The 14,237-nt window shown below is 37.8% G+C and overlaps 1 protein-coding gene across 4 annotated transcripts in view; it reads left to right on the top strand.

Moving 5' to 3' along the window:
- Positions 1-14,237, top strand: part of ece2b (endothelin converting enzyme 2b) — a 44,703-nt gene that overhangs the window by 26,518 nt on the left and 3,948 nt on the right. For all 4 annotated transcript variants that reach the window (XM_043258775.1, XM_043258778.1, XM_043258776.1 and 1 more), the window contains 14 exons: positions 4,221-4,345; positions 5,981-6,127; positions 6,251-6,313; positions 6,412-6,600; positions 9,962-10,104; positions 10,418-10,532; positions 10,741-10,851; positions 11,038-11,136; positions 11,282-11,359; positions 11,881-11,984; positions 12,063-12,173; positions 12,269-12,336; positions 13,378-13,568; positions 14,063-14,158. In XM_043258775.1, coding sequence (XP_043114710.1) covers positions 4,221-4,345; positions 5,981-6,127; positions 6,251-6,313; positions 6,412-6,600; positions 9,962-10,104; positions 10,418-10,532; positions 10,741-10,851; positions 11,038-11,136; positions 11,282-11,359; positions 11,881-11,984; positions 12,063-12,173; positions 12,269-12,336; positions 13,378-13,568; positions 14,063-14,158 — 1,640 coding nt within the window. The remainder of the gene's footprint in view (positions 1-4,220; positions 4,346-5,980; positions 6,128-6,250; positions 6,314-6,411; positions 6,601-9,961; positions 10,105-10,417; positions 10,533-10,740; positions 10,852-11,037; positions 11,137-11,281; positions 11,360-11,880; positions 11,985-12,062; positions 12,174-12,268; positions 12,337-13,377; positions 13,569-14,062; positions 14,159-14,237) is intronic.

Here is a 14,237-nt window from a genome sequence, read left to right as displayed (position 1 = left end):
ACATGAGGTTTTATTTTAAGCAATTTGAAAAAGGTATATATTGCAATGGAATCAGTTCGCTTTGCATTTACGGCTCAGTAAAATTCATTAATGTGCTAAAACCTTCAAGAAACACCTCATCTGTGGCTGCTTACAAGTAAAAAGGGCTTTTCTTGCCATATGATTTTTGGATAACCCCTTGTTTACATTGCATAAGTCTGTGGCGCATTATAACAAAAATAATGGCTAATGCGAAGGCAATTCGCAATAAGTGTTTAAAAACATTTATAAAATTTTGCGCAAATCTGTAATGGAAACTGAGTTATAGTCCCTCTCCTTTCCTTCCTATCAGGATGTAGATTTAATTTTTTTCAACAAAAAAAAACAACAAAAAACTTCGGCAATATTTATTATTTATTGAACTCTGTTTATTTATTTTCTGCCTCGCGAGCTCAAGCGTTCCCGACAGGAAATGCTAATGCAGTCTCTTTTGCGTTCGAATGCATTGCTTCATTCCCCTCTCTAATTGTTGCTCTATTTGACTCGGCCTGTTTTATTTAATAAGCTGTTGTAATGCGCCGTCTTTGATCAAACTCTCTCTCTGTCTAATGAATGCGCTCTCACACTGGGGTCCCCGGGGCCGTTTTGCCCTGATGACACTCCATCACATTGACTCTGTGTGTTGCATCACCCCCGCAGCCAATCACATGACACACTTCTCTCACCCTTCTTCACATTTAATAACACTCGACTTAGGTGAACATATTTTTGGTCTCATATTACTCTCAGATATATGATCTGTCTTCAGTGGATTGGGGTTTTTAAGTATGCGTGTGATTGGGTGAGCGCGTGCAACACGAGGTGAACGCAGCGCTCCAGTGAACAGTAAATGAAGAGCATTCCCTAATGACTTGTGTCGGAGAACAGAGAGAGAGAGAGAGAAACAGAAAGGAAGAAAAGGCTGAGAAGGAGTGAAGGGAGAAAATAAGTGCTCACAGTATTGTTAGCTTGATTCCAAAATATGAATTTGTTACAAAAAGTATACTGCCCATCAAAAGTTTTTTTTAACGGTAATAAAGAAGCCTCTTCTCAGCATTTGTTTGATACAAAGTACAGCATTTTGATTTATTTTTAATTTGGTGCTCAAGAAGCATTTTTTTAAGGATTCTTTAATAAATATAAAAAAATCCAAATATCATACACAATAACAATTCAAAAGCAAATAAATGATAGAAGTTAATCCTTTTATTTAGCAAGGATGCTTTAATTGAATGAAAAATTCTGATCTGTATTTCAGATAAATGCTGCTGATCTTTCTGTTCATCAAAGAAACATGAAAAAAACTGAAGACGGCATACTAAAAATGGCATTTTATTGTAGATGTTTTAATAGAGTGAGCTCTTCCTCACTCTCTGAGCCTGCTTCTGCTAAATCTTCAATTTAACTATAAGTTAATAAGTTAATTTAATATTATACAGCATAAATGTATATTATACTAATAAACTGCTTATGACATTTATATTACCTAAGTGGTTGCCAGGGTATTTTGGGTGGTTTTATGGAAGTCTTCTGGAGGATTGCTTGGTGATTTGCTAAGTTGTTTAGGGTGACGGGTAGAGTGTAACTAACTATGGGATGGATACTAAGTCACTATGCACTCATGAAAGTCATAAAAGCCCACCACCAAGTTTATGATTTTTCTCTGTGGCATTTGCAAAAATGAATGTATTGATTGCATTGCATGGGAGAAATGGGTCGACCAGCAGAGGTTACTTTTTCAAACAGTCCAACAGACACGAAAAAAAAAAAGTTCAGTGGCTAAAATAGTAAGAATGAAAGGATTGATGACACACCGAATTGAGATTGCATTATTCTTTAAACGTAAACAAAAGCGAAGAGTCGTAAAGTCAGATTATGTGTTTGTAAGTGTGTGCATTAGCGAAGCAGAACACTGTGCTTTGCCCTCACACAGAGCACCTCTGAAAAAGACAAATGAGCTCTTTGTGCCAGTGCGCCAGGCTGACTTGTCACCTTTTGCGAGGCAAACGCGAACAAACACAAGCAAATTCTGGAAATGGAACGAGATCAGCTCTGAATTCTGTTCGACGAGCAGCGAATCGTGCCAAAGCTCATTTCTCTCTCACTGTGTGTCCTCTCTCTAGACAGGACCTGCTGACCGGTAATTGGACTGCCACTGTTCCCCTGAGAATTTATTACTTGAATATTCCTGCCTCCTGTTTCTTAATGTAATTGCACTGTTAGGAGGAGAAAATACTGCCGAAACAGACAAATGAGCAAGAACAGAGGGCCATGTGAAACTAAAACCAGGTTCGGGGATTTGCAGCTTGTTTGCTTGAATGATCATATTGTAGATTAATTAAGCCACCTCTCTTTCGCACAACACAGATGTGTGTAAAACACAAAGGGAAAAGTGAATTCATCCTCCTCTGAAAAAGTGTGAGGTGCATTGCCATGACAACAACTAAGAGCACCAATCAAAGGTCACGACGACAGGCATAATTGTGTGTTCAAGAGTGGGTTGCTGTGTGCATATTTGCGACTCATCGTTTGTGTGCCATTATCTTTTTGTTTAAAACGCCGTGTGCTCATCTTTTCTTGGTTGAGATGTTTAAAGATAAAGTAAGAACACTACACTATTCACAAAAACTATTAAGGTAATTGAATTTGTCTTCTATGATGAAAAAGCAGTGAAGCAATTTGGTCAAAATGTTATTTCGATTTAAAAAATGGCTGTCCGCAAACCTCTCTCTCACACACTCACACACACATTTTCTGCAAAATAGATCTAACAAAAGCATGTGCACAAGCTAAACATTTTTGAACTACAGAAAAAGGTCATAATATAGCATTGCGCAAGGAACTGTACGAAAATTATTTTGTTATAATATTTAGTTTTAATTTAAATTATTTATAATGAATTTGTAAAGGAATACAATTTGTTGGGGCTACTAATGTGTATTTCAACTGTAAACTAGAAAGGAGCCTAGAGTTGTTAGAGTCATGTTTAGAGGCATGTTTTTACATTCCTCAGGAAGTCGACCTGCAATGGAGTACTTACAGGGTGGCCCTCGCTGGTTATTTTTCTGTTGAGTTCAATTTGCATCCAGCACTGCCAGTCACCTATTCCGGTCCTTACCACTTAGTTTTGCCATTTCTCACGTGAATGAAGTTAGCATATGACAGTGGCAGTGGCTTTTCCTCTGCCTGTCGTCCCGCTGGCAGCTGTGGCACAGTTATTGAGGATGAAAACCACCCTGCTCGCTTGGCTCCCCGATGGCTCCTGCATTTCGTCACGTTTTGTCGCGCAAGGCAGCTGTCATGGACGTGACATTAAAAAGATGGATGGCAGGACCCTTTGTTGCAGTTCTTTCAGTTCAGACTCCGCTTTCCTACGCTGCATTGCTTCTGTTTACGTACCACAATTCCATGCATCGTGATGGGAGCCAAGCAGAGGGCACCATTGTGTCAGCTTGAAAGGCAGCTGGAGAAACTCGGTTTCATGACCCTGTGCGTTGACCCTGTGCAAGTTGTTCTCCCTGCTGTCATGTTTGTTTACCCTGACGATGGTGCTCCAAGCTGCCCCTTTAACTATATGATGTTTTTGTTTCCTATTTCTCGTCTTTCTCGTCCTGTCTTTTATTACTGTGAGGGACAGTTTTAGCATCCAAGCACTAAAAGACTATGAAAATGGGCATCTTTTACTCACCCTAATGTTTCAAAGACAGTAGTAATTTTGAAGAACATTGTGATGAATGCATATAGTGACTGATGGAGCATTGCTTTATATATAGTCAGAATTGTGCGACAAATTCAAAACTGCGAGATATAAAATTGAATTGTAAATCTGAGAATAAAAAACTTTCATTTTGAGCTAAAAAGTTGCAGTTTGCAAGATTCACATTTTTACATTGTAGATGATAATCAGTTTTTTTGTTGTTGTTGGATGGGCTCTGCCTTTGAAGGAGAGCAGAAGCTTATTTGCATTTAAAGAGACATACACAAAAAACAGCACGCTTTTTCTTTCGCCAAGAAAGGTGCATTTACAGCACGGAATAATAAATGATCTGTGGTGTATTTTGAGTTAGAAAATTCTTGGGACACCTGAGATTTATGTTATATTTTGTAAGAAGGGCATAATAGGACCTCTCTGAAACTTTTACATAGCTAATTGTATCATTTTGTGATGCAACTCAAATGCAATGTCCTATGTTTTCCTGCAGAAAACGGCACTTTTAACTCAAGCAGTGAAGCAGAGAGGAAGACGCAGTCCTACTACCTTTCCTGTCTCAATGAACAACGAATAGAAGAGCTTGGAGCCCAACCACTCATCGACTTGATTGCAAAGGTGAGTCTTTTTGGCGCCCCCTCTGGTGTGGAGGATAAACAGTGCAAACGCAGTGCCTGTAATATTTCGAACATTCTTTGTGTTTATTCCTATTTATTTGCAGCCATTTTACATTAGTTATGAGGAACATAGAAACCCAAATTTTGTTGAATGACCTTTGATTTAATTTGATGCTTGATTAAGTTTTTTTTGATTGCTTTCCTGTGCATCTCCTAAAAATAGACTCCTTTATTTGAACTGAGCACCGATACTATCAGTTCCTCTCGGTTTAAAATCAGCGAGCCTTGAAATTATGTAGACATCCTTCAGCGAGAGACGTTTTCATGCACTTCTATCTCTCTGAATCAGCCATTTTGAAGAAGAAAGCTCTGAAACTAACCCTCGGCACAAACCTGAAAGATTAATCCGTGTTACAGACACAAAGCAGCGATGTCAAACAGCACTTCATTTTTGCTAATTTACAGCCTCCCCACACACAGCTGCCTCCTGCAAGGTTTAAAAGAGGTAGGGTGAGGAAGATGGAGGACAAAAATCTACAGTGCCTGTCTTTTAAACAGAAACGCTGCGCTTCATTCTGTGTTTCTCTCATTCTGTCGCTCTTTCTGTCATCTTGTGTCATCGGGATCACAGGGATTGACCGAATAGCGTTGCAGAGAGCTGATAATAGTTTTATTCTCAGAGGTGAGACAGATTTAATTGGCTTTAATGAGGTGTTAGCCTGAACTCATTAGAGTCATGTTCCTCAAGTTTTTGCCTTTTTTCACACTTGCATAACTAAATACTTTTGGTCTTGTCATTTGAAAATTAGAATGAAATCATTCCTACAGTGGCTCTTATTACTTAGCAAGAAAACAGAACAAGTTTTTGTGTCTGTGTGTGTGTGTATATATATTATATAAAATGTTCACAATTTAATAATTAGTCATTTAATATTTTATTTATATCTTTAACTTTATTTTGAATATTAATTGAGAAAATTGATTGATTTATTAATTATTATTTATTTATTTGTATTATTTTTATTTATTAATTATTTTTATTAATTTAAGTCTTGTTGCTATAAACTGTATATAGGCATCCTTTTAGTGTTTTTTATATTACCATCATCGAGGCACATTTTTATGATCATATTTAGTAAGTCAACATTTAAAGTTCAAAATCAAGATTTACTTAATTAATTGAAATTGAAGATTTTATGCTGTGTGTGTTATTATTAAAGTGCATTAAGTCATTGATTCATTTACTTAACCCTTGGCTTTTTTAAATCAAAATATGCAAATCTGAATGCATTTTTAAATCAAAACGTTTTCTTTACATTCTGCACATTCACAATATGAAACAAATGAAGTACTGCATGTTAGATAATATATCTACAGACAAAAAAAAGATGATTCACTATATGTGGGCATTTGTTGCCCCCACATTTTTAAATACCTTGAACATTTTTGCTCCGAGCCTTGGTTTAACATTTATACATTTGGTGGACACAATTATATAAACATTTTGAAGAATCATGCACAGTATGATAAGAAACAGATCTAAAGAAATATCACAAAATAAATAAATTACCGTAGTTCACAGCAAGTTTTTTTTGACAAAACTGATGGGGATATTTTTGTGTGTATGTGTGTGTAGATAGGGGGCTGGAACATCACAGAGTCTTGGGACAAAGACAACTTTCTAGACGTTTTAAAGATAGTTTCTGGACCCTACAGAGCTCAGCCCTTCTTCACTGTTGGTGTCAGCGTTGATCCCAAAAACTCCAACAGTAATGTCATTCAGGTACGTATTCACATGCAAATTAAATTTAATAAACTCTGCTGAAACGGTTTATTTGATTGTACTTGTTGTATTTATCATGATCTTTGGTGTTTGCTCACCTGTGTAAACTTCCTGTTTCCCCAGGTCGATCAATCAGGACTCTTCCTCCCATCCCGAGATTATTACCTCAACAAAACCAATGAGAAGGTGTGAAGCAGAACTTGACGTCTCAGTTTACACTGGAATGTCTTTTGCGGCTTTTAGTCCATGTCTAATGCTGTCTGTGCTGGTCTTTGTGTGTTTAGGTGTTGAAGGCTTACCTGGATTACATGGTCGAGTTGGGATTGTTGTTGGGAGGAGACAGGAATTCCACCCGCGTCCAGATGCAGCAGATTTTGGACTTTGAGACGGCGCTGGCTAACATCACAGTGCCTCAGGACGAGCGGCGGGACGAGGAGAAGATCTACCACAAAATAACCATAGCTGATCTGCAGGTGTGTGTGTTCAGCCTCTTGAGGGGTTCTTGGGGATTGGAGAAGTGCTGCTGTAAACACTTGAAAGTGTGCTGATGAGACTCAGAAGTTCTGTGCTGAAGGGTTTGGATCATTAAATCATTGTAATGATTGTTTCACACATACTGTTTATTAAATGTGTTTCTATCTATCTATCTATCTATCTATCTATCTATCTATCTATCTATCTATCTATCTATCTATCTATCTATCTATCTATCTATCTATCTATCTATCCAGTTGTATCCATCTATCTATCTATCTATCTATCTATCTATCTATCTATCTATCTATCTATCTATCTATCTGTCTATCTATCTATCTATCTATCTATCTATCTATCTATCTATCTATCTATCTATCTATCACCAGTTGTTCCATCTATCTATCTATCTATCTATCTATCTATCTATCTATCTATCTATCTATCTATCTATCTATCACCAGTTGTTCCATCTATCTATCTATCTATCTATCTATCTATCTATCTATCTATCTATCTATCTATCTATCTATCTATCTATCTATCTATCACCAGTTGTTCTATCTATCTATCTATCTATCTATCTATCTATCTATCTATCTATCTATCTATCTATCTATCTATCTATCTATCTATCTATCACCAGTTGTTCCATCTATCTATCTATCTATCTATCTATCTATCTATCTATCTATCTATCTATCTATCTATCTATCTAATATGTGTCCTTCTCGTTCTCAATAGAACACAACCAAATTTTTTCCCCTTCATCCTTCTACACATATCAGTATTCATTCTTTCGTGTGTGTCTTCTGGCTTTTTCCCATCTATTAATTATTAAGATTTTTTTCTTTGAGCACCTGCTTTCAGCAAACTGTTGTTTTGCGAAGGCTCCTGTGATTTCCGTGGCAACAGTTGCCGAGCAACTGTACAGTGAAGCAGTTAGGTGGAGGGGTAGCAGTGACAGCTGGGTAAATGATGTCTGCTGTCAGTATGAAGGGAACAAGGCCAGTCTATATGCATCTTTCAAAAAAGACCCATTTTAACAATAGCCGTTTTAAACAATTAAAGAGTTGATTATGTAAATATACAGTTGTTGCATTTTATATGTTTTCATTTGATTGCAAATTTGCATTGAGAAGTTTGTAAGAAAACCACTTAACACAACTGCTGCAGAATTATCAGCAGCGTTCGAGACTGAAGTCTGATCCATTATACATTCATAACACTGTTTTTGCGCGTGTGATGAGCAAACGTCTCTGGCAGCCGTGCGGCTCAGATGTGTGGCGACACCCAGGAGGATTCTTACATTTGACTTAACTCGCCGAGTTCTTTTTTGAGAAAAGAAAACGAAATAACGTGTATGTCATTTTTAGGTTCTACGATTTGTGAATTTATAGCAGCTGTCTTTACTCATCTTGCTCGCAAAAAAAAACAAAAAAACTATAGTTTTTTTTTTCCAACTTTAGCAGAATGTGCTGAAGCACAACAGTAATTCAATTATTAACACCTTTCCCCACACTTTATGGGCTTAATCTCATATTAGTGAAGATCCCTTTACACAAAGATTTATGTTAAAATGCACCGTTTCCAGCATTTACTGGTAAATGGATGCTTTTCCAGAAGCAAGTGTGTCCTGCGATCAGTTACAGACAGATCCATAGCAGTTTGTATTATATATAAACTCTCATTAGCCATGACTTGCAGCAGTCGTTTCTGATTTTTACACGTTTTTTTGCAGAGCGTCCTCAAGGGTTCACTCGGTTTTGGAGTTTATTAAAAACAACACAGCTTCTCATAACCATAAGAGAGAGAGAGAACAGTCCATTTTAGTCAGCTAATCTGTTTTCATCTACAGCGGATGAGATGAGGGCTGTGTGTTTGTGATGGAGGTCTGTGCTGTATTACACCCAAGGGCAGAGAGGCTAGAATTGCATCCAGGACTCAGGAATGCAAACATGCGGGTTATTGGCTCTAGCCCGCTGATTATTTGAGCATTTTGTGCGAGAGCGTATCCGAACACATTCTGCGTCCTTTTCATGGCTGAAAGAGAAATCATTTTAAGGGAAAGTATTGAGACGAGCGGAGCTCTCACAGCCAAGGTTACTGAAAGATGAAGATTGATCAAAATTAAAAGGAGCACTCCGTATATTGGCGGCTTTCAAAAAGATTTATTGTAGCGCATCGGCCCCTTCGCGAATACTACTCACTTGATTATTGTAACCTCTGTTCCTGAAGTGTAGAGTAAAATAATCACGAGTGATTTAAAGTCACCTTGAGAGATATAAAGTTGCAGGTTTAAGCTATAAAGTGACAGTTACAGCAAAGTGTGACAATATTTATAAACTCAGGACTGTGAAATATAGTTATTGTGAGATTCAAAGTGATACTTCAAGATACAATTCACAATTGTGAGATATAAAGTGACAATTTTGAGAAGTATAGTTAGGATATGGAGACGTTGTTTTTTTCAGTGCAAATGTTCGAATTTTGAATGTAAGTTAATTTTGCAAATTTCGATAAAAACTGGCTAAAAGACATTTATAAAAAATCATGGACAATTACGGCAAATAAAGTCGCAATTTTAAGTATATTTCGAGAAGAAAAATTGCAACCTATGAAGTTGTGATGCTAAAATATTAAGTTACTATTAGATTTTTATTTGTTTCATTTGGAAATGGGCTTCCATAATTTTGGCGCATTGTGAAAATTTGACTGAAAAGCTCAACTGAAATATTTTGCTGTTATGCAATGCTGCATCCACACCAACAGGTGTCAGTGGTGGTCAAGGGCAGTTCTTTTTTTTTGATTGTTTTGTTTTGCTTTTGGATGACATCCAGGTGGACCCTCGATATGGACCCTTATGATGGACATAACATAATATACTAACATAATGGAGTTTAATCATCATTGTAAATCCTCAAACGTCATTATATATATATATATATATATATATATATATATATATATATATATATATATATATATATATACAACGCTAATATGAGGGTGTTTCTAATACAGTGTCTATATGGCAGATGGTAAATTTAACAACGTTCTCTCTTCTGACTGCTGTTATCAGTTTTCTTTCCTTTTTTTTGAAAGTCACAAAGTTTATCTTTGGCCATTTGACCATCTGGGAATGCAAAAAATATATTTGTAGTACTCTCCCATATCCTGCTCTTGAAGTTAACCCAACTATGGCTACGACTTGTGAAAAAAGTCCATTCATTGGTGCATTCGGATGGAATGAGTGCTTTGATGCAACCTGTGTTGTTAAAAGCGCTATATAAATAAAAATGATTGATTGATTGATTGATTGGTTGATTGATTGAATGATGCCGTTTGTTTCGGTCGTAGGTGCTGGCTCCGGCCGTCGAGTGGCTGGATTATCTGAACTTCGTCCTATCACCGCTGGAGCTGAACGACACTGAGCCCGTGGTGGTCTACGCTAAAGAATACCTGCAACAGGTTTCGGATCTTATCAACAAGACGGACCACAGGTACGGCTGTCTCCATGGTTACGGCTAATCAGAGTTCAGTAAGAGGACGTCCCCTCCGAGACGTCTGTTTAGATTGTGTATCAGAACATTCAGTGCTAATAACAGCCTCCCTCTCTCTCTCTCTCTCTCTCTCTCTCTCTCCCTCGCTGTCTCTGTTTCTGTCTTCCTGTCTGAGAATATTAATAGGCCTACATTTATTCTTACTGCTTCTTTAACACCGTCTCTCTCTTTACCTGTATAAATAAATGAATACAGATACAGAAATGGTCCCGTTTTTAGATATGTGGATGCATTCTCTCTCTTTCTTCCCCAGTCTTTTGAATAATTACATGATCTGGAATCTGGTGCAGAAAGGAGCGTCCAGTCTGGACCAGCGCTTTGAGAACGCTCAGGATAAGCTGCTGGAGAGCCTTTATGGCACTAAGAAGGTGTGTGTCTATATATAATAGAATTATGTGAACTCTTCCATTAAAGAAAGAGTCATTGATTCGTTTCATTATGACTTGTTGTTCATTTGGAAGATGTTTCAAATGGACTTAACCGCAATAAAATGATGGCGCCTATTTTGTGTTATTATAATTACTTGTTTCAGGTTGTCAGTTAGGTTAATGCGGATGTCATTTGTCTCATATTCAGTCGTGTACTCCACGCTGGCAGACGTGTATTGGGAACACAGATGACACTCTTGGTTTCGCGTTGGGTGCTCTTTTCGTCAAAGCCACTTTCGACAAACAGAGCAAAGAAATAGTGAGTCAAGCAAAACCATATGTCACGCTGAGACTAAAAAACTACCGTATATGTGTTTGGGTAAAGTACTGTTTTAAGTTTTTGTCCTCATGTTTAATTCAAACTCATTGGTGGCCTGTGTTTGCCCCCATGTGGCAGCAGAGTAAATGACACAGTTCTTAACCCCGTCTTTCCGTCGCAACGCAGGCGGAGGGGATGATCAATGAAATCCGCACAGCTTTCAAAGATGCGCTGGATGATTTGAACTGGATGGATGAACAGACCCGACAAGCTGCCAAGGACAAGGTGAGCGAGAGCGAGAATCACAGAGACAGCAGCATGACTGAACAAACCAAACTTTGTCTGGGATTCAAGACTGCAAACAGCTTAACTGTAAACACTTCGCGTTGCTTGCCAAAAAATCCGGATAAAGTGTCTTTTCTGGCTGTAGGCGGATGCCATCTACGACATGATCGGATTTCCAGACTTCATTTTGGACTCTAAAGAGCTTGATGACGTGTATGACGGGGTGAGTCGGCAAATGTCTTTTGTTTCAGAAACTTCTTTCCTGTCTTAAAGGATTCTTAGCATGATTGAAAGAATCTTAAATGCTTAGCATATTAAGAATCCTGCTTTAGTGATTCAATTAAACTACTTAAAATATAACAGTACCGTTCGAAGATTTGGAGCCGTTATGTTTTTTTACTTTCCTGAAAGAAATAAGGCCAAAAATTCCTTTATGTTGTTTTTAAAAAATTTTTGCTCTTTTTTTTTTTAGACTTTAAAAGAAGTGTCAGTATCACAGTTTCAACAAATGTTTTGATGCTGATGATAATAAAAGTTTCTTGAGCAGCAAATCAGCATATTACAATAATATTGCAATTACAGTTTTGTAAATTAAATAAAGGCCACCTGGGTAAGAAGACTCAAAAAACAAGCAAATATATCACATTATATTATTCATTAAATAAATAATTTTAGTACATTTTCATGAATATTACAAATGTACCAGCTAATAGATTATGTGACGTTTTATTGTTGCTTTTGTAGTATGAGGTTACAGAAGACAACTTCTTCCAGAATATGATCAACTTCTATAACTTCTCAGCGCGAGTGATGGCGGACCAGCTGCGCAAGCCGCCCAACAGAGACCAGTGAGTGTAAGAGTGTGTGTTAAGACAGAAGCTTGTGAGACATACTGTAAGCTGACGGCTGATTTCTGACTGCTGTAGATGGAGCATGACTCCACCCACGGTGAACGCATACTACATGCCCACCAAGAACGGCATCGTCTTTCCCGCCGGCATCTTACAGGCCCCCTTCTACGCCCAGGATCACCCCAAGTGAGCAGACGCGCCTGAAACAGTTAGCACGTCACGAACGGACCTGCTTTTGCTTTCTTCCTGATCTCACGATAACTCTGATTTGTGTCTCGCAGAGCTTTAAACTTCGGTGGCATTGGAGTGGTGATGGGACATGAGTTAACTCATGCCTTTGATGACCAAGGTTAGTACTTTGTCTGTCTTCTGCTTATTTCTTCTACTTCTACTAGGATTACTCTCTTTCTGACCCTTCAAACGAACCTGGCCCCCGATAACAATACACTAATTTAATACATTTGGAAATTACATACAATAAATGAGAGTCAAGAAATGTTTTCTGAACTTATATATGAACTTATATATAATATGCATTAGGTGAAATTACTGTAGCTCAACTTTAGCACTTTCTTGAACCATTTAAAGGCACAGTTCACCCAGAAATTTAAACCTGTATGAGTTTTTTTATTCTGTTCAACACAAAAGATATTTTGAAGTATTTTAGGAACCAAACGGTTTCTGGTAGCCATTGATCTTCATGATAGGTGAAAAATGGCTACCAATAACTAGTTTACCAGCTTTATTCAAATAAGCTTTGGAGCTACATAAGTGTAAGTAAATGATGACAGAATTCAATTTTTTAGTTTGAACTATCCCTTTGAGTACTTCATCTTCATGTATAATTATCTTTTGTTATCTTTTGAACTAAAGTAGAAGCATTCAAGGTAAACTAAAATGTGCTTTTTACATAATTTCTGTTGAAACTTGTGTTAGTTTGGGTCCCCCTTAATTACTGCGTACATGCATTTAAATTAATAATTTGGTACAATGCACTTATTGTTAGCATGCATGTTTTTACATTGTACTTAAAAAATACTTCTGTAATACTTACATTTATAATTACACTATTGACCCATCTCTTGCACCTTAAACCACCCTTAAACTTACCCATACTACCTAACCTTACCCGTATCCCACCTGAGCAGCGGCAACAGTGTTTTTCAGTTCGAACACAACTGTACATTGTACTTATTTTGTGGAGAAAGCGCATAGTAGTTAATAGCAATGTCACAAAAGAGTTGCAGCTTCTTTGCGAAACGTCTGCATTATCTCGTATTAGAGAACAAGCCCTTGCCTGTTTGCAGACATCTAACCGATCGTTGCGGAGTTCTGAAAGACGGTAGAAATTCGATATTCCATTACATAACCTTTTAATTGTGTTCCGCAGGCAGAGAGTACGACAAAGATGGAAACCTTCGGCCGTGGTGGCAGAACTCGTCGGTGGACGCGTTCAAGAACCGCACCGAGTGCATGATCGATCAGTACACTCAGTACACCATCAACGGAGAGCACATCAACGGCAAACAGACGCTGGGAGAAAACATCGCAGACAACGGCGGCCTGAAAGCTGCCTATCATGTGGGTCACGCTTCACGATTTCAGCTTTTAGCTCTTGTATTGTTTAGAAAAACAAATGTGCGTATACGACAAGAGGCGCAGGCCGAATCTGAGGAAGTAAAGCACGTATAAAGCCCAAGTCGTGTCCTACCTGTACTATACCTGTACTATTTGTCAGCCAGCCTTTCTCAAATGCGCAGTATTTTTAGAGGTTCGTATGGGCACTCTAATTCTTTATTCATATTCATTTAATAATTTAAATGACAGGCCTGAGAGTGGATGTCCACCATAGGAGCGGGAGGTCATTTAAAGCCATTAGAAGAGGAAGTTACATTTTATAAAATCGTCCCATAGGAAATTAATGTTCGCTGAAGATATTGTGGTTGACGAGGCTCGCCCCAAGTGCTCATAGATAGAAACTGTTTATTGTTTTTTTTTTTCAGGCTTAAGCAAGCGTTGCAGCTAAATTTAGCAAAGATGATAGCGACTGATTTGGAGATGTGTTTGTTTTGCAGGCGTATCGCTCGTGGGTGAAGAAGAACGGTGAAGAGAAGAGACTCCCGGCTGTCAATCTGACAAACGACCAGCTCTTCTTCGTGGGTTTTGCACAGGTATGAAAAGACTAAATGAAATAACGTTAATGATTTTTAATAATAAAATAACACTTAGTACTATACTATAAGTTCTACA

The sequence above is a fragment of the Puntigrus tetrazona genome, chromosome 15 (genome assembly GCF_018831695.1).
Source record: "Puntigrus tetrazona isolate hp1 chromosome 15, ASM1883169v1, whole genome shotgun sequence".
In the NCBI taxonomy this organism is placed as follows: domain Eukaryota; kingdom Metazoa; phylum Chordata; class Actinopteri; order Cypriniformes; family Cyprinidae; genus Puntigrus; species Puntigrus tetrazona.
Note: the sequence above shows the minus strand (reverse complement) of the source record. Positions and strands in the feature narration are given on the sequence as shown.